This window comes from Pipistrellus kuhlii, unplaced genomic scaffold (assembly GCF_014108245.1).
Source record: "Pipistrellus kuhlii isolate mPipKuh1 unplaced genomic scaffold, mPipKuh1.p scaffold_m20_p_45, whole genome shotgun sequence".
In the NCBI taxonomy this organism is placed as follows: Eukaryota; Metazoa; Chordata; class Mammalia; order Chiroptera; family Vespertilionidae; genus Pipistrellus; species Pipistrellus kuhlii.
Genome location: NW_023425546.1, coordinates 1,439,839 through 1,460,280, shown reverse-complemented (window position 1 = coordinate 1,460,280; position 20,442 = coordinate 1,439,839). Strand labels below are relative to the sequence as shown.

The 20,442-nt window shown below is 43.1% G+C and overlaps 1 protein-coding gene and 1 long non-coding RNA gene across 2 annotated transcripts in view; one reads left to right on the top strand and one right to left on the bottom strand.

Moving 5' to 3' along the window:
• The window catches only part of TECTA (tectorin alpha), a 28,015-nt gene extending 26,084 nt beyond the window's left edge, over window positions 1–1,931 (bottom strand). The window contains exons 1-2 of the mRNA XM_045572355.1: window positions 1,876–1,931; window positions 1,282–1,693 (exon numbers count right to left, since the gene is read on the bottom strand). Of these exons, the coding sequence (XP_045428311.1) occupies window positions 1,282–1,693; window positions 1,876–1,931 (468 nt within the window). The remainder of the gene's footprint in view (window positions 1–1,281; window positions 1,694–1,875) is intronic.
• A 4,347-nt stretch (window positions 1,932–6,278) lies between these two features.
• The window catches only part of LOC123651296, a 30,971-nt gene continuing 16,807 nt past the window's right edge, over window positions 6,279–20,442 (top strand). Inside the window, exons 1-2 of the long non-coding RNA XR_006739918.1 lie at window positions 6,279–6,386; window positions 16,978–16,983. This is a non-coding gene — a long non-coding RNA (uncharacterized LOC123651296). The remainder of the gene's footprint in view (window positions 6,387–16,977; window positions 16,984–20,442) is intronic.

Genomic DNA, 20,442 nt, shown 5'->3' with positions numbered 1-20,442 from the left:
TGGGTTCTGGATGAGTGTCACTGTGTCTACGTGGGCCAGTTTGCAAAAGGAACTGTAGCAGCTTTCCCTGAAGTTAAAAGGCAGGAGTAGAATGTAAACGCCTTCTTTAAGCTCAGAAAATACTGCCAGGCCTTTGCCTAACTCTGGATACTAAACTACATGATGATGGTTTGACACTCTCTTACCTAAGCCAGAGCTGGAACACAGACACAGACACACACACAGACACACACACACACACACACACACACAGACACACACACACACACACAGTTCAATTCCAGCAAACGCTCGTGTGTGCCTGGTCCATCCCTGCCCTCTCGGCTGTCACAGAGCATCGAGCTCTGACTTCATCCTCAGGTCCACCTGTGGCCGCAGCCGGTTCACCTGAGGCTGGAGTCCCTGACAACAGCTCACAAGAGCAGGTTACATCTTAAAGGGAAGGGGTGTGAGGACTCAAGTACAGAGGCCTGTTCGCGTGAGTGGGCTGAGGCTCACGCGTGTATTTATTCATCTTTCCACATGTCCCAGATGCAAGGAGCCCGGCAGCTGCCTGGGGAAGCCAGCAGTGAGGACAGCACTCCTCCCATCATGTGCCTGCCGCTGGCATGTCCTCTGGGCCCTGTCCTGGTGGGGTGTGCCCTCCCTCAGGGTGTGGTCTAGGTACTTGCGTTTTTAGGCCAATGCTCGCTTCTCTCAGCTTCTGGAAGGATGGCAGAGATGGAAGAGCGAGTCTGCGTGTAAGTGGGCAGAACCAGAATGACTGTAAAGGCTCAATGCGCTGCTCACGGGATGAATCCGGAGAGAGCGAGCCTCTGCCACGGTGTCGCCTGAAGCTCCACCGTCACCGGCATCATCGCATTCCAGATCCTGCTGAGCCCTGCGGCTTCAGACTGTCTGCACAGGGACAAAGGGCCTGTCCCTGCACTCACGGGACCTTTATACTGACTCTAAGACCTGGACTCAGCCCTGGCCGGCTGGCTCAGTAGACAGAGCATGGGCCCGCAGGCTGAGGGCCTCAGATCTGGGTCTGGTCAGGGCACAGGCCCAGGTTGCAGGCTCCACCCTCAGTGGAGGGCGTGTAGGAGGCAGCCGGCCAATGATTCTCTCTCATCGCAAATGTTTCTCTCTCCCTCCCTCTCCCTTACTCTCTGAAACCAATAGCAATATATTTAAAATATAAAATGCAAATAAAATGGATGATCTGTGCACGGTGCCTGTGAAGCGGCAGCTGTGACCCTCACGCCAGGTCGTCAGGGGCCAGGGACCGGGTGTGGTCACCTTGACAGTGTTGCGGTCGCTGATGAGGATCTGCTCCTCGTTGATGTAGAAATAGACGGGTGAGATGACGGTGAGGTTGGGGGAGGACCACTTGTCGAAGTTGATGATGAGCTGGAAGGAGATGTCGGGCAGCTTCTGGCAGATGGTGGAGAGCACGAAGGCACAGTTGGCGGGGAAGCGCAGGAAGGCGCCGTCGAAGGTGCGGAAGACACCGCCGCCCGCTGCCAGGCAGTAGGAGGTGCGGGTGCTGAAGCAGCCGCGCACCCCGTGCCGCAGCGCGCACTCCTCGTCTGACTTGCACTGGCGCGGGTCGCACTGGATCAGGTTGCGCCGGAAGCAGCGACAGCGCCGGGTGCAGTCGCTGTTCCAGAACAGCTGCTTGGGCTGCAAGAGAGGCTCTGGTGAACTGGGGCTGTGGGCAGGGAGGGGGACCCTGAGAGGGCAGGGCGGGCCAAGGCTAACTCCTGACTCCATTCTGTACTGTGGGGCAGGGCAGAGCTATCCTTCATTTTGTGTAACTGGACCCTAGCCCTCACCCAACCAATCAGGGTCAGCTAAAGCAGTGACAACACCACCCCTATAAAACCCCTTGACCTGTTGAAGCCAGCTCTCTTCCACCACGCTGTCAGCGTGAGTGGGACAGCACCCATGCTAGTATGGAATTCAGGCTTTCTGTAATTGAATCGGACTTGGCTCCCTGGTGGTCCTTGAGGAATCACAAAATCTGGGCGTAACATTTGGGGGCTTGTCTGGGATCCCCAAGACCCTGAGGGACCCCCGATCTGGAGAGCCTGACTGGCCACAGTAAGTGTGTGTGTCTGTGTGCTTGTGTGAGCTGGCTCTGGAGGGATGTGGAAACCCCTCGTGCCTGAAGAGGTCTAGATGAATGCACTGCTGGAAGACCACAAGCCAGAGGACTCGGAAGACGTTCTGACCTCCCAGGGGGCCCCTCACAGGAGGAGAGAAGTGGAAACCTCTCCCAGGACGGTGATTGGCGTGAGGCCGATGTCTGATTTGTGGAGGTCTGGAAGGGCTGATGGCAGACTTCTTGTTCTAGTGAGCGGCCAGCTTTCAATGTCAGAGGGCCACCCGTCGGCATAAGGCTGTCGATTGGTTTTGCTTCCACGGAGCTGGAAGACTGTTCTCAGGGGCCCTCTGTCTGTTACTGTGTTCCCTGTTTGTATGGTTGTGTAACTAAGAGTTTCAGTTTGCTCTTGTTTGTAAATTTGCTGATTCTTTCCCCCAGAGCAGGCAGGAGGTGGGGGAGGGGAGAAGAGACCTCATACTCACCATCTTTTAGGCATTGGGGATTTCTGTACTCATGTCAGGCGGAAAGACTGGTTCAAAATGAGTGCCATAGTTTTGGGCTGGGCTTAACTCTTTTCTGTGTACAGAATGAGTTTTAAGGATGGTGGAGATGAACTGGGAGATAAATTAAAGCTAGTTTCCCAAAAAGTTCTTTTGAAATTTCCCACCCTGAGGCAAGTAACCAGGAGATAGTAGGTAGCAAGTTTACATATGAATGGCTGGGAGTCTTCAGCTATCTTTAAAGAATGTGTTCATTTGCATTTGAATGGTTAGCCAAGGGACAAGTTTCCATGTGAATAGCTCCCAGATTCCCTGGCAGAGAAAAAAAATATGGTTTAATTGTTGGATTTTGGAATTTATTCCTGAAAATATAGAAGTTTATTAATGGGGAGTTGCTGGATGTTTGACTTTCGAGCTCTGAAAGTTTTGGGATTTGGATATGCTTAAAGAATGTGGTTTCTTGTTCAAATTAAAATCTTAGTTTGTATTTGGAATTTAAAATCTGTAATAAGAAGTGAAACTCCACTGAAGTGAAACTCCACAAAAAAACTCCACAAGAAGCTGAAACCACATCTGGTGCAGAGAAATTCAAAGGTAGCAGGAGAGGGTAAATCTATCTGCTCTCCTGCAATGAGATTACTCAATGCTTTGTTTAAAAATTATAAAAGGACTTGAAAATTGGGTGTTATCTTGGCCAAATTGGGTGCTAGTTATTACTTAAGAAAGCAAAAAAGAAAGAAAAAAAATTGAGATCTGTCTTTATTTATTAAGCATGAAAAAAATGTGTTGACAAATCTGTTGCTGAAACTTCTCCCAAAGTAAGTAGGATGTGGGGGAAGGGAGAGACATCTGGCAATCCAATATTTGACTTGCCAGCTTTAAAAGTTCAAAGTATAAATTAAATTGGGAGAAGTTATATAAATGTGGTAATTAAATACCTAGAGTAAATAATTAAGAATTCAAGATGTATTACTTGTTTGGTATGTCTATGTTTATTAATTTAAAAGTATGAAGTTGTAACAATTGTGGTCCAAAAGGTTAAAACCAGGGACCAAATTCTAAAGTTAACTACTGTTTGTCTCAATTGGCCATTTAAGGTTGATGTGGTTAATGATTACAGTACATTGTAAAATCTTTAGAAGAAATACCCTCAAGCAGAAGGGCTTTTCAGAAAATTCAGGGAGTCTGTTTGCAATGTAGAGATCACCGGTTCCCCTACTAGCAGGAGGCAAGTGCCTTTCCCAGTGGGAACAGAGTGAACTGCTGGATGAAAATGCCTCGGTGGGGGCACCTTCGCCATTTGGGACCTGAGCCACGCTCCCTGCCTCTGCCCACCCGGAGTCCAGGGGTTGTTTTGAGTAGCGGTGGCAGGGACAAGGAGAAAAATTCTCTTGTGACCCGCTGCCCCCCAATTAGACTGTTATAGTTATATTAGTGTGATGTTTGATTTATATTTTAAGGATTTAAAACAGTGTGAGAATAATTATTTGTGTGATTTAACCCCCAGCAACTGCTTGGACACTTTTAACCGGTGTTCTGTTAGGGGGCTTAGAGATGCAGCTAGATCTGTATCTGTAGGGAAAGTGTGGCATTTTAAATTTCATGCGGCTGGAGGCCTGAGAACAGGGTACTGGACAGGCTCCCTCCTCCCTTGCCTTTTCTATAAGATTTGAGGCATGGTTATGTATTTTTGATGGATATAGAAAGAAGGTTTAAAAGTTAATTTGATAAAGATTTTTGTAAAGGTTGTACATGTGATGAAAAAGGAGAGCACAGAAAGAGAATGTCCTGATAGGTTAGCTAGGAGAGGCAAACCTGTTAGTTTCCTGGTGGACACTGGGGCAGCCTATTCAGTCTTAACAGAGCAAATAGGACCTGTACATCAATCCAGGAAGCCACCGGACAAACTGCCTGTTTTCCTTGGACATCAAAGAAGGACTGTTGACCTTGGAAGGAACACGTACTGGGGGAATGCAGCTGCTGAACTGGAAACAAGGCTCTCGTCTCAGCACCTGCCCTAGCCTTGCCAGACATTGCGAAGCCCTTCCACCTCTACGTGAGTGAGGTAAGGGGCATTGCCAAAGGGGTTCTCACTCAGACTCTAAGTCCCTGGAAGAGACCTGTTGCCTAAGAGATTGGACCCTGTGGCAGCAGGGTGGCCAGCGTGCCTCCGGGCAGTGGCCACCACAGCATTGCTGGTGATGGAGTCAGATAAGCAGACTCTGGGCCAGGAGCTACACTGGCCATCAGCCCTGCTGGCCTGCTTCCGGATGATGGTCCAGAGGAGCCCATTTATGGCTGCATGGAGGTGACGCAGTGCTGCCAACATCACCAGATGAGGCAGAGGTAGCGGTTGTCACCCTGGACCACACCATTTGGGCACAGCTCCTGAACTTTTGGCCTTAATCCAGGCTCTTTGATGGAGACACTGGGACATCCACAGAGAAAGAGAGTTGCCAACTGCAGCAGGAAAGAATTGGCTGAACAGTAGCAAGCCACTGAAGGACCAGATGATTGGTGGACCCTCCAGATGACAGATTGTTGGTCCCAGAGGCTCTAGGTCAGACGTTAGTTGCCCAGTGATACCAGGTTACCCACTTAGGTGTCAACAAGACTTTTGAGTTTATGTGAGGCAGAGTTGCTAGAAGTACTGTCTGAGCACAGGTAAATGCTAAGCAAGGTAAGGTGGGTCCCTCTGGGAATTCGGGTCCCAGGAAACTTCCCCAGGAGAACATTAGTAAGTGGATTTCAGAGATTAAACCACCAGCATTAAGGTCTAGTTTTTGTAGACACTTCAGATTAGGTTGAAGTATAATCTCCTGGAGCAATCTCCTGACCACTATAGAGGCAGTTCCCTGGGACAGGAACTGCCTCTATACTGGTCAGGAGATTGCTCCAGAAAATTATACCTAGATTCGGGCTGCCAGTATAGCTCAAGCCTTAGGACAGGCATGAGCAGGTCTCTGAAAAGGAGTTTAACTAAATGTGTCCTAGAATCAGTAAAAATTGGAACAATCCCCTGTCCTTCGCCCTCTTATGGGCCAGGTGTACCCCTACTGGGACGAGTTCCCCCTTTTTTGGGATCATGTATGGTAACCAGTCCCTTGCTCAAGTCCTTACAGACTCTGCAGTTTGCTTGTTCCAGATGCACTGCCAGTGCCCACCACAGACCCTGTAGCCTGGGAACTAATGTGAGTAAAGAAATTCACTGCCCAAGGACTCAAAGGGACGCTACACTGTTATCCTGAGCACGCCCACAGCTGTTGAAGTAGATGGCACCCAGACCTGACTACATGATTCCCAGCTCCTGCATGGCCTGGATCCTGACAACTAGTGGCCTCACATGTGAGATCCCCAGCCTGGGCTCCACACAGGCCAGGAGGAGACTTGATGCCTGCAGGAGGGGAACTGGACTTCAGTGAGGACAGTACTGATGGGGACTGTGGTACTAAGGGTCGTAGTAACTGTATTTGTTGTTTGTGCCGATTCTTACTCATGTTGACATTTTTACTAGCCAGTGAGAAAGTCTAGGGCTAAGTAAGACTAGGTAACAGAACAGCGAATGCCCTAAAAGGAAGTAGGCTGAGTCAATGATTTGACTCATGCACATAAGACAAGGGGGGAATGAGAGGGCAGGGCAGGGCGAGGCTAACTCCTGGCTCCATTTTGTACTGTGGAGCAGGGTGGAGCAGGGCAGAGCTATCCTCAATTTTGTGTAACTGGAGCCTAGCCCTCACCCAACCAATCAGGGTCAGTCAAAGCAGTGACATCACCACCCCTATAAAACCCCTTGACCTGTTGAAGCCTGCTCTCTTCTGCCATGCTGTAGGTGTAAGTGGGACAGAGCCCATGCTAGCATGGAATTCAGGCTTTCTGTAATTGCATCGGACTCGGCTCCCTGGTGGTCCTTAGGGATCACGAAATCTGGGCCTAACACCTTGGGCTACGGGTGGGGAGGGGGACCTTGGGCTGTGGCAGGGAGGGAGCCCCTGGGCTGCGGTGGGGAGGGGGCCACAGGAACCCGGAAGCCCAGGCTGTCTTTGGTGGGCGAGGCTACCTTTCTTTAAGGAACTGATACTGGAGCAGAAGGAAGGCTCTTTCATTCAAATGTTACACTAGTTCCCTGCAGCTCAGATGCAAGCCATATGCAATGTGGGTTTACTGGTTTCAACCAAGAAGTTGGGAACCTTTGCAGCAGGTTGTAGATTACAGCCAACCTGAACCTGCAGCTGTTAGGCCTCAGAGGGACGAGTGAAAAGCAGCTCCATTTGGTAAAAAATCCTTGTGGACCATGGAAGCATGGAGGGAAGGCGGGAAGGGCAGGAGGGAGGTAATCCATCAAAGGCCTTGTGTGCACATATGCATGGCCCATGGGCACAGACAATGGGCAGTGAGGGCCTGGGGGTAGGTGGAGATGGACAGGAGAAAGTCAATAGGGAGGAAAAGGTAATACCTTCCACAGTGAAGGGTTATTTTAAAAATGTTATGCTAACAAGTACCCATTCCACTGCAAGGAGGACATTTACATTCACTCAAGAATAATAACCAGGCCCTTCAAATTTTAAATAGGTAAAAAGAAAGTGATAGCCAACCCTTATAATACACCATTTTAACATTTCACAACACCCAACACTCCCAGATTTTTCTTGTATCGAGGCCACTTCTGTTTATTTGAATTGCAAGTACCCAAGTACCTCCATTTCTGCGCGTGTCATGAGGGAGGGATCTAAAAAACAGTGATGTTCCATGAAAGGAAAGTTTTGGGATAAGGCCACCTGGGTGTCACTCCAGCCTTGACATGATACATGTGCCACCTTGGACAGCACGACTCACCTCTCAGGCTGTCAGTTTGCTATCTCTAAATTAAAGGTAATCATGTCTTGCAGGGCACTCCTGATTCTGATCCAGATGAAAGAGTAAGTAAATGCTGTGCTTGATGGGGAAAACAACACATTGGAGGGGGGGATGTCCTAGCAATCTGAATCTGTGCCAGAACCCTAATGTACATTCTTGATAGCTTATAATTAAGTCACTGCTCCTTTCCTACAATCTGGTCTTGTAAGACCTGAGGCCATAAACTGAACAATACACAACCCCAGCAGGTGGTTATCAGTGCTGATGCCAGGCCAGGCCCATAGGTGTGGCCTCAAGACCCCCATCCGAACACCTGGGGCTTTTTGCAAAGCCCGGAAAAGTCCGGAAGTCCTGTTCCATATTTGGAGGACAAAGACATCAAAGGGGTATAAAGAAGAGCTTCCACCATATTGGTTTGCTCAGACTTTGAGAGGCAGTTCCTTGGAGACCACCGGTAATAAAGCTGCATGGCTCCATTTCTCTAAGTGTCACTTGGGTTTCTTTAGTCTTCTACAACATGATCACCATTTCTCATCAAAACTATATCTAAACTATAGAACAACCATCTTTGAGAACCACTGAGTCTAGTGGAACAGGATCCTACAACTAAAAATGTACAAAGAGCCCTGCTGAGATTGGCAGGAATGTGAAATGGACTGGTCCTCACTGTGTGGTGGATAAGAATCAGCAGGGATATGTTGATTATGGAGGTCCCCCTGAGGAGTGAGGGGTCCCAGCCGCCACGGGGTTCTTCAGCCCAGACTACCAGTGCCAGGAAGAGTAGTCCCCACAATGTCTTTCTGTGAAAGTCAGCTACGATTCCCAGGCACTCTTCTTAAAGGGCCATGTGGGTGGAATCCCAGGCATTCCTCTTAAAGGGCCCACGCAGAGCACAGACTCACTTGCTAACTCACACTAAGCTCTAGTGAAGGGGCAATAGCTCAAAAAGTGTGTGGGGAACATGAGAAGAACTGAATTGCCCTGCTCCAGAGCAAGGGCTGGAAGGTCAGTTCTCTCTGGGACTAAAGTGCCTGCAGGTGCCACTTTTCCTTTGTTGAGCCCTTCCCCCAAACAGATGGCAGGTATAGGCAGGCACCAAATCTGAGTCTCAATTAACCTGGCTAACACTGCTAGCTCACTACACCCTGGTAATTCCCTGAGATCCCACCGGATGGCAAGGAGGCCTCAGAACCAACATACCCAGTGGCCAATGTCAGACACATTAGAGTAGCCCTCAAAAAGCTCAACAGATGATACACTCAAAGTGTCGACTTAACAGGAACCAGAACCACACTAAGGTGAATCCCACACAACAGATTGTCACAGGCAGTCCTCACATCAAGTCAGCCAAAGGTCAGTCCCACCAAATGATAGGTCAACAGCAATCAAGGATCAACTACAACAGGAGGGTACATTCAATCCACACAAGGGACACAATGGAACACCCAGCTCAGGTGACCAGGGACTTGCACCACTGAGCCACACAAAAACCCGACTACATAAAAATGCTCTGCCAAAATGGGAAGATGAAGCAGATCTACCTGATGTGTAGAAACACAGGGAGGCAGCCAAATAATGAGAAAAAGAAAATGTCCCAAATGAAAGAACAGGACAAAACTTGCAACCTGCCAGGTACAGAATTCAGAACAATGGCTATAAGGATGCTCAATAAACTTAATAAAACTTATACTAGAAACCATAGGAAAAAGCCTATCAAAAATGAAGAATACAATAACAGAAATGAAGAATACATTAGCTGGAATCAACAGCAGATTAGATGAAGTGGAGGGTCAGATCAGTGATCTGGAAGACAAGCAAACAGAAAACACCCAAAGAACAGCTCTTTGAAAAGAAGAATTTTTAAAAAGTGAGGACAGTTTAAGGAACCTCTAGGACAACATTTGAATCATAGGGTGTACCAAAAAAGTCCAGGAATTGCAGAGTTCAAAACAAGATGAACCCAAAGGGGCCTACACCAAGAAGCATATAATTAAAATGCCAAAGGTTAAAGACAAAGAGAGAATCTCTTATAAGTAGCAAGAAAAGAAGCAGTTAGTTACCTACAAGAGCGTTCCCATAAGACTGTCCACTGATTTCTCAACAAAAATGTTGCAGGCCATAAGGGATTGGTACAAAATAGTCAATGTTATGAAGCAGGGCCTACAACCAAGATTATTCTACCCAGCAAGGCTATGGCTTAGCATTGATAGAGAGATAAAGAGCTTCTCAGCCCAGAAGAAGCTAAAGGAGTTCATCACCACCAAACCAGTATTACAATAAATGTTAAAGGGATTTCTCAAAGAAGAAAAGATTTAAAAAAAAATGAATAAGAAAGGAGTATAAAGAAAAAACTCTCACTTACAATGGTTAACACATAATAAAAACAGTGAATCAATCAATTATAAAGCTAGTACAGAAGGTAAAAGGCAAAACTAAGAAAATCATGTGTATTTACAACAGTAAATTTAAACACACACACAAAAATAATAATTACAAAAGTATAAACATGGAGGAGGTAAGTAAAAAGGATAATCATTTCAGAATATGTTCAAATGCAAGCAAATATTAGGTTAAAATAGATGGTTATAAACATAGCTTGATATATATGAAGCATAAGTAACCACAAACCAAAAATCTACAAGAGATATACAAGTAATAAAAAGAAAATAATTCAAATAGAACACTACAGAAAATCATCAACATACAAAAGAACAATAAAGAAACAGAACAACAACAAAGTCAGAAAATAGCTAGTAACATGGAAATAACTACAAGCAATCAATAGTTACTTTAAATGAAAATGAACGAGAGGTGGATCCCTGGGTGCATAGCTTGGTCCTTTCCACATGCACGTAGGTCCAGCAGAGGGAGCCACAAGCTGTGGAGGGCTGATGGCTCCAAACAGGTTGTCCAGAGCCAGTCACAGGCAGCATCTGATTTGGCCTGCATCAGGTCCCTGAGAAGAGGCCCAGATCCAGCTCACCTAGAGGAAAGCTTCAGAAAACAGCAGAGCAGAGTCCAATAAGCTTCACAGGCAGCACATCCTCAGGGAGGTGTTGGCAGCACCATCACTGCTGAGGTGAATCCACTTCGTGTGATCAGCACCGAACAACAGCCTGCACACTGTGTTGGGGGTTGAGTCTCACTGTCAGCCAGCCTGAAGGTTGATCCCATGCACAAATGGGCCAATAGCAATCAAAACTCATTTACAACAAGAGGGCCTAAATAAAGCACACAAGGGACATCATTCGAGCACCCAGGGCTGGTGATCAGGGAGACTGCATCTCTGGGCCACACAGGTCACCTCCTCTATAAAGCCACCATACCAAGACTGGGAGTCACAGAAGATTTACCCAATACTTGCAGATACAAATAAAGGGGAAGCCAAATGGGGAGACAAAGAAACAGGCCCCAAATGAAAGAACAAGATAATTTTTCAGAAGAGGAGCTGAACAAAGTGGAGATAATCAATATATCAGATATAGAGTTCAGAGTAATGATTATAAGGATGCTTAATAGCATGAAAAAGGGCTTAGAAACCATAATAAAGTCAGAAATGAAGAATTCCAGATCTGAAATAAAGAATACAATGGGAGGAATGAACAGTAGCCTCACTGAAACAGAGGATCAAATCAGTGATTAGAAGACAAGGTGGATAAAAACACCCAATCAAAGCAGCAAAAACAAAAACAATTTTTTTTAAAATGCGGATAATTTAAGGGAACTTTGGAACAACATGAAGTGTAACAACATCCATATCATCACAGTCCCAGAAGGAGAAGAGAGAGAGGAAAGGGCCCAGAAATTATTCAAAGAAACAATTACTGAAAACTTCCCTAACCTGGTGAAGAAAAAACATACGAGTCCAGGAAGCACAGAGAGCCTCAAAAAAGATGAACCCAAAGAAGCCCATACCAAGACACATCATAATTAAAATAGCAAAAGTTAAAGATGAAGAGAAATTCTTAAAAGCTATAAGGTAAAGGAAGTCAGTTACCTACAAGGGAGCTTCCATAACACTATCATCTGATTTCTCAACAGAAACATTTTAGGCCAGAAGGGACTGGCATGATAATATTAAAAGTAATGAAAAGCACACACCTTCAACCAATGTTATTTTACACAGCAAAGCTATCACTTAAAAATGAAGGAGAAATAAAACCCTCCCAGACAAGAAAATATAAAGGAATTTGTAGCCACTAATGCAGTAGTCCAAGAAATTTTAAAGAATTCCATGAAGAAGAAGAAGGAAGAAGAGGAGAAGGAGGAGGGGGAAAACAGAGGAATATAGTTTAAAAATGACAATCTTGGAGGAGGTTCCAAGATGGCTGACAGGTAAACACCTAGCCGCAGCCGCACACAACAATTTCAATAAAATACAACTAAAATATAAAATGGACATTACCCAGAACTACAGGAAAGTCGACTAACTGGAAATTCTACAACGAGAAGCAAGGAGAAAACCAGAAGGAAGCACGGGGGAGCTATAAAAGCCTAAGCTACGGAGACACATGGCGCGCGCAGAGAGGACGGAGCCAGAAAGGACGGAGCCGGAAAGGATGGAGCCGGAGAGGAAGGGCGGGGCGGCTGAGTGCCTGAGTGCCTGGCTGGTGTTCCCTAGCAGGAAGGAGATAAACGCTCCGACTGTGATGGGCCCCACTTCTGACTGCTCTGAACCCCAGTTCTAGGCCAGGCCCCGGGGACCCAGGCTCATCCATAGGGAGCTGGGCTGCGAGGCGGAACCCTGGGGAAGTGGCGAAAGGAGGTCCTGGAGGCGCACACATTGCGCGCAGAGAAGGGATGGTCGGCCGTGCCGTGGGACTGCCCTGGCGGGAAGGAGACAGGGGCTCCAGACTGCTCTGAATGCCACCTCCAACTCCACTTCCAACTGAACTGAACCCCAATACCAGGCTCATTGGGGGAGAGCATAGACTGTTTGGCAGCAGGCAAAAATCGAGGGCACCTTTCTCTCAGAGTTGCTGGCAGCAAGTACTGAAGGACCCGCATAGGGCGGGGTTGATGGAAGCCAAGGCTGTAGGCTTCATCCTGAAACCCCGCCCCATCTAAACAGAACACAGAGACTTTTAAGGCTACCAACTCAAGAAAGCTGTGAAAATGCCAAGACAAAATAGATCATAAACGAAAGAAATGGAGGACAAAAAGCAACTGGATATAGAGTTCAAATCTACGCTTATAAGGTTTTCCAAGAATTTCCTAGAAAAGATGGATAAGACCTATGAGGATATGAAAAGGGATCAACTAGAATTAATTAAAGAATCAACAAGAAATGATAAGGGATCAACAAGAAATAAAGAATACATTGACTGAAATAAAAAATATTATACAGAGTCCTAAAAACAGAATAGAAGTTCGCAAGAATCAAGTCAAAGATTTGGAACATAAAGAGCCAGAAGACACTCCTCCACAGAAGCTAGAAGGCAAGAGAGTCCAGAAAATTGAAGATAATGTAAGAAACCTCTGGGACAACTTCAAGCGAACCAACATCAGAATTATGGGGGTTCCAGAAGATGAGAGAGAGCAAGATATCGAAAACATACTGAAAGAAATAGTGACAGAAAACTTCCCCCACCTGGTGAAAGAATTAGACTTACAAGTCTAGGAAGCGCACAGAACTCCAAACAAAAGGAGTCCAAAGAGTACCACACCAAGACACATCATAATTAAAATTCCAAGAGCAAAAGACAAAGAGAGAATATTAAAAGCAGCAAGAGCAAAGAAGGTAGTTACCTATAAGGAGCACCTATACAATTGTCAGCTGATTTCTCAACAGAAACCATGCAGGCCATATGGGAATGGCAAGAAATATTCAAGGTGATGAATAGTAAGAACCTACAGCCAAAGATAATCTATCCAGCAAAGCTATCACTCAGAATCGAAGGTCAGATAAAGAGCTTCACTAATAAAAAAAAGCTAAAGGAGTTCATCAACACCAAACCAGAATTATATGAATTGCTGAAGGGGGTTCTTTCAGAAGAGAAAGTAAATAAAGATAAAAATTATGAACAACAAATACGTAACTATCAACAAGTGAATCTAAAAACCAAGGAAATTAAAAAAAAAATCTGATGAACAATATTAACTGTTGAATATAATAGAATCAGAGGTATGGAAGGGGAGTGAACTGTTTATTCTTGGGGAAAAGGGGAGAGGGGATGTGGGAAAAGACTGAACATAACTGTGCACCTATGGATGAGGACAATGGGGAGTGGGGAAAGGGTGGAGGGTGGGGTGGGAACCTGGTGGAAGAGAGCAATGGTGGGGGGGGAAAAAGGAACATTTGTAATAATATGAACAATAAAAATTTATTAAAAAAAATAAATTAAAAAAAAATGACAATCTCACCTAATAATAGACAAACATGTAAATTGACCGTACCTCCAATACGATCAGGAGTGATATGCAAATTAACCCAACAAAGAGGCAGTCAATTTGCATACACAGTCGCCCAGTGAACACAGGAGCTTGCATTCTGCCCCACCCCCGGTCTCTCAGGGCCTCTGTGCAGCATGGGAAGGCCGGGCTGGAGCAGAAAGAGGCGGCTCCTGGGCTTGAGCGGAAAGGGGCAGGCTGGGCCGGAGTGGAAAGGTGGTGCAGGCAGCCAGGGAAAGGAAAGCCCATTCTAGCACGAATCTTTGTGCATCAGGCTTCTAGCAAATATATATCTATCCATATTCACTTTAAGTGTAAATGGCTTAAATGCTCCAATCAAAAGACATAAGGAAGCTGCTGAATAAGAAAATAAGACCCATATATATGCTGTCTTCAAGAGACCCACAAAAAAAAAAAAAGAACCCACCTCAGAATAAAAGATACGCACAGACTGACAGCACAGAGATAGAAAAAGATATTTCATGTAAATGAAAAAAGAGAGCTGGGGTAGCAATACTTATGTCTGACAAAAGATACTTTAAAACTAAGGTTATAGTAAGAGACCAAGAAGGAAAGCACATAAAGATAAAGGGAGCCATGCAACAAGAGGACCTCACCCTTATAAACATTTATGCACCCAAAACAGGAGCACCGGAGTGTGTGAAGCAAATCTTGGTGGACATCAGGAAGACTTGGACAGCAATATAAATAATAGTAGGGGGTTTTAACACCCTTTTGACATCAATGGATAGTTTTCCAGACAGAGCATCAACAAGGAGACAGCGGCCTTACAAAGTAAACTCTAGATTAAATGAATTTAATTTATGTCTTCAAAGCATTTCACCCAAAGCAGCAGAATAGACACTCTTTTCCAGTGCATCTGGGATGTTTTCTAACATAGACCACATGTTAGACACAAAGCAGTCTCAATAAATTTAAGAAGACTGAAATCATATCAAGCATCTTCTCTGACCATAATGCTATGAAATTCAATACCAATCACAAGAAGAAAACTGGAAAACACACACAGACATGGAGGTTAAATAACATGTTACTAAACCAAGAGTGGGTTACCTATAAGATCAAGGGAAAAATCAGATGATACCTTGAGACAAATGAAAATGAGAACATCACAACCCCAAATCTGTGGGACACAACAAAAACAGTCCTAAGAAGGAAAGTCACAGCATTAGAGGCCTATCTCAAGAAACAAAGAAAAGCTCAAATAAACAATGTCACTTTTTCACTTATGTGAACTCAAAGAACAACAACAAACAAAGCCCAGAGTGAGTAGAGGGAAGGAAATAAAATATATCAATGCAGAAATAAATGAAATAGAGTCTAAAAAATATGAATGATCAATGAAACCAAGAGCTGGTTCTTTGAAAAGATAAATAAGATTGACAAACCTCTCACCAGACTCATCAAAAAAAAAAAAAAAAAAGGAGAGAGAGAGAGAGAGAGAGAGAGAGAGAGAGAGAGAGAGAGAGAATCAGAAATGAAAGAAGAAATAACACTGACACCAAAGATATGCAAAGGATTGTGAGAAAATATTGTAAACAATTATAGGCCAACAGATAATCAGGGTGAAATGGAAAAATTTCTAAAAACTACAATTTTCCAAAACTAAATCAGGAAGAATCAGAGAATCTGAGGAGTTAGTTTACAATTGATGAAAGTGAAGCTGTAACCAAAAACTCCCAACGAACAAAAGCGATGGACTGGACGGCTTTAAAAGTGGATTCTACCAAACATTCAAAGAATTAAAACCAGTCTTTCTTGCCTTGGCTGACGTGTCAGCTCCCGCAACCAGGGTCACCAGTTTGATTCCCAGTTAAAAGCATGTGCCTGGGTTGCAGGTTTGCTCCATGTCCCCAGCTGAGGTGGGTTCAGGAGGCAACCAGTTGATGTGTGTGTGTCTCTCACATTATGTTTCTCTCTCTCCCTCTCCCTCTGAAAAGCAATGGAAAAAATTCCTTAGGTGAGAATTAACACACACACACACACACACACACACACACACACACACACACCCCATGCAAAAAAACAACAACCATTCTTCTCAAACTATTCCAAAAAACTCAAGAGTAGGCAAGACTCCAAAGCTCATTCTATGAGTCCAACCTTATCCTACTTCCAAAACTAGGTAAAACATGACAAGGAAAGAACATTATAGGCTAATATTCCTGATGATAATAGATGTTAAAATCCCAGGGATTCTAGTTTGGTAAAATATTTGCTAATCAGGAAATGTGACACATCACATAAACCAAATGAAGGATAAAAAATACATGATCATGTCAACAGATGCAGAAAAGGCATTTGATAAGACACAGCACCCTTTTATGATAAAAACTCTCAGCAAAGTGGAAAAAGAGGGAACATTCCTCAGCCTATTAAAGTCCATGTCTGGCAGAGCCACAGCCAGCACCATATCCAATGGGCAGAAACTACAAGTATTCCACTTAAGACTGGGAACAAGGCAGGTGTATTTGTTTTCATCACCCTTAATCAGCACAGTACTGGAAGTCCTAGCCACAGCACTCAGGCAAGAAGAAGGAATAAAAGGCATTCTAATTGGAAAGAAAGAAGTAAAACTGTCATTATTCACAGATGATAACATAATGTATATAGAGAACCCTGAAGATTTCTCCAAAAACTACTAGAACTGTAAATGAATTCATTAATGTAGCAGGATGCAAAATAAATATCCAAAAAATCAGTGATATTTTTATACAAATTTTATATAAAGAACTGTCAGAAAGTGGCACTGAAAAAACAATTCCATTCACAATTGTGTCAAAAAGAAAAATATTCTTAGGAATAAACTTAACTGATTTAAAAGACCTACGCTAAGAAAATGATAAGACACCAAAGAAGGAAATTGAAGAAGATACAAATAAGTGAAAGCATATGCCATGCTCATGGATAGAAATAATTAACATCATTAAAATGTCCATACTACCCAAAGCAATCTACAGATTCAATGCAATTCCTATCAAGATACCAACAATTTCACAAAAGTAGAGCAAATATTCCAAAAATTTATATAGAACCCCAAAAGACCCCAAATAGCAATAGTGATCTTGAGAACAGAGAACAAAGTTGGAGAAATCATACTGTCGTATCGAACAACGCTACCAGGCCATAGTAATCAAAAGGGCATGGTACTGGCATAAAAACAGACCTATTGATTGGTGGAAGAGTACAGAGATCCCAGAAATAAACCCACAACTTTATCGCCAATTAATACTTGACAAAAGAGAAAAAATCATACAATGGGATAAAGATAGTCTATTCAATAACTAGTGTTGGGAAAATTGGACATATATGTTAAAAAAAAAAGAAATTAGACAACTTTCTTACACCATACACAAGAATAAACTCAAAATGGATTAAAGACTTAAATGTTTGGCTCAAAATCATAAAAATCCTAAAAGAAAACATAGGCAGTAAAATTGCATGTATTTCTGGTAGCAGTATATTTTTTCTGATATGTCTCCTTGGGCAAGGTAAACAGAATAAAAATAAACAAATGGGACTACATCAAACTAAAGAGTTTTGCACAACAGAGGAAATCATTAAAAAAAATTAAAAGACAACCCACTGAATGGGAGAACATATTCGCCAATGATACATCCAATAGGGGTTAATATCCAAAATTTATAAAGAACTTATAAAACTCAACACCAAAAAAATAATCCAATTAAAAAATGGGCAAAGGATCTGAATAGTCACTTCTCTAAACAGGGCAGACAGATGCCAATAGACCTATAAAAAGATCCTCAATGTGCTGAAACCGGTATGGCTCAGTGGATAGAGCGTCGGCCTGCGGACTGTAAGGTCTCGGGCTCGATTCCGGTCAAGGGCATGTAACTTGGTTGCGGGCACATCCCCAGTGGGGGGTGTGCAAGAGGCAGCTGGTCGATGATTCTCTCTCATCAATGTTTCTAGTTCTCTATCCCTCTCTCTTCCTGTATGTGAAAAACAATAAAATATATATTTTTAAAAAAAGATCCTCAATGTTATTAACCATAAGAGAAATGCAAATCAAAACCACAATGAGATATCACCTCATACCCATCACAATGGCTGTCATCAATGAATCATCAATAAATCAACAAACAGCAAGTGTTGCTGAGGATGTGGGGAAAAGGGAGCACTTGTGTACCATTGATGAGAATACAGACTGGTGCAGCAATTGGTGCAGTTTGGAGTTTCTTCAAAAAAAAAAAAAAATGGGTCTGGCTGGTGTAGTTCAGTGGGTTAGAGCACTGTACCTGCACTGGAAGGTCATGGGTTCAATTCCCAACCAAAGAACATACCTGGGTTGTAGGTTCGATCCCTGGACCTGGTCAGAGTGAGGCAACCAAACAATGTGTCTCTTTCACATCTTTCATATCTCTCTCTCTCTCTCTCTCTCTCTCTCTCTCTCTCTCTCTCTCTCTCTCTCTCTCTCTCTCTTCCTTCACCTCTCCTTTCCTCCCTTCTGCTCTCTCCACAATCAATGCAAAAAATATCCTCAGGTGAGGATAAAATAAAATTAAAAATGGAACTGCCTTATGACCCAGCAATTCCACTTCTGGGAATTTATCTGAAGAAGCCCAAAACACTATGCAAAAGAATATAAGAATGCATGCCCCCTATGTTCATAGCAGTGTTATTTACAGTAGCCAACATCTGGAAGCAGCCCAAGTGCCCATCAGTACTTGAGCAGATAAATAGCTGTGGTACATGTACACAATGGCATATTGCTTGGCCATAAAAAGAAGAACATTTTATCTTTTGCAACAGCTTGGAGATAGACCTGGAGAACATTGTGCTAAGTGAAATAAGCCAGTCAGAGAAAGACAAGTGCCGCATGATTTCAGTCATATGTGGAATTTAATAAACAAACTGAATTAACCAGCAAAATAAAGACAAACTCATAGATGAAGGGCAGGCTGACAGCTCTGGAGAGAGAAAACTCTCAGATGTGGACAACAGTGTGGGGAAGGGAGCGGTTGGAGATGGTAGAAGGAATGAGGGGCGGGGGAATAAATGGTAAAGGGAAAATAGAATATAGAGAAAAAAATTAAAGGAATTCCCCTAAAAATTCCAAAAAAAGACTAAATATGAACTAAACTAACTACTCCAATGAACTTAACTCACTGTTCCAATCAAAGACAAGAGGTGGCTGAATTGATAACAATACAAGACCCAAATATATGCTATCTACATCTACCTACTTCAGACCAAAAAACACAAACAGCCTAAAGTAATGAGATTAAAAGAATTTCATGCAAATGAAAATAAAACAAAAGCTGGGGCAGCAATACTTATATCAGATAAAACATACTTTACAGGGTGTAAGGAGACAAAGGAAGACATTTACTAATTATAAAGGGTCAAGAAAATGAACAGATACCATTCTTGCAAGCATTCTACACCCAGTGCAATGCACCAAAATACATAGAGCAAATACCTGCAGGGAGAGATCAACAGTAGGAGACAAACACTCCATGGATAGATCATCTAGACTGAAAACTGGCCAGGAGCAGGCTTTAACTGACACATTAGACCTGCTGGACTTAATTGAGATGTTTGGAACATTTCATCCCTAAGCAGTAGAATATACATTCTTTTCCAGTAGAATATACATGAAACATTTTCCAGAAAGACCACATATTAGGCTACATAAATAAATTTAAGAAGATTAAAATCATATCAAGCATTTTCTCTAACCACAGTTATAGGAAAGTAGAAATCAATTAACAGGATAAAAGTGATAAACACACAAGCACATGGAGACTAAATAACATGTTACTAAACCATGAATGGGTTAATGAGATTGAGGAAGAAATAAAAAGACACCTTGAGACAAATGAAAATGGAAACACAACAATTCAAAATGTAAGGGACAGAGTGAAAGCAATCCTAAGAGTGAAATTCAAGCATTATAGGCCTACTGTAAGAAACAATAAAATTTAAAATATAAAATATAAACTTACACCAAAAGGAAATGGAGAAAGAACAACAAACAAAGCCCACAGTGAGTTGAAGGGGGAAAAAAAAGTATAAGGACCAGAATGAAAATAAACAAAATAGTATAAAGAAACCATACAAAAGATGAGTGAAACCAAGACCTGATTCTTTGAAAAGATAAATAAAATTGATAAACTTTTAGCCAGACTTTGCAGGAAAAAAGGAGAAAGGACCCAAATAAATAAAATCATAAATGAAAGAGGAGAAGTAACACTGACATAACAGAAATTCAAAGAATTGTAAGAAAATATCATGGAAAACAACAAGCCAACAAATTAAACAATCTGGAAGAAACAGATCAATTCCTAAAAACATACACTCTTCCAAAACTAAATAAAAAGAAAAAAAGAAAATCTGAACAGCACAAATAGATACAACTAATGAAAAAGCAGTAAAGCAGTAAATTAAAAACAAACAAAAAACCCGCTTTCAAACAAAACAAACAAACAAACAAACAAACAAACAAAAAATGCTTTCAAGCAAAAATGTCCTGGACCAGGTGGCTTCACAGGTAAATTTTACCAAAGACTCAAAAGAACTTGTACCCATCTTTCCCAAACTATTCAAAAAAATTCAAGAGAGAAA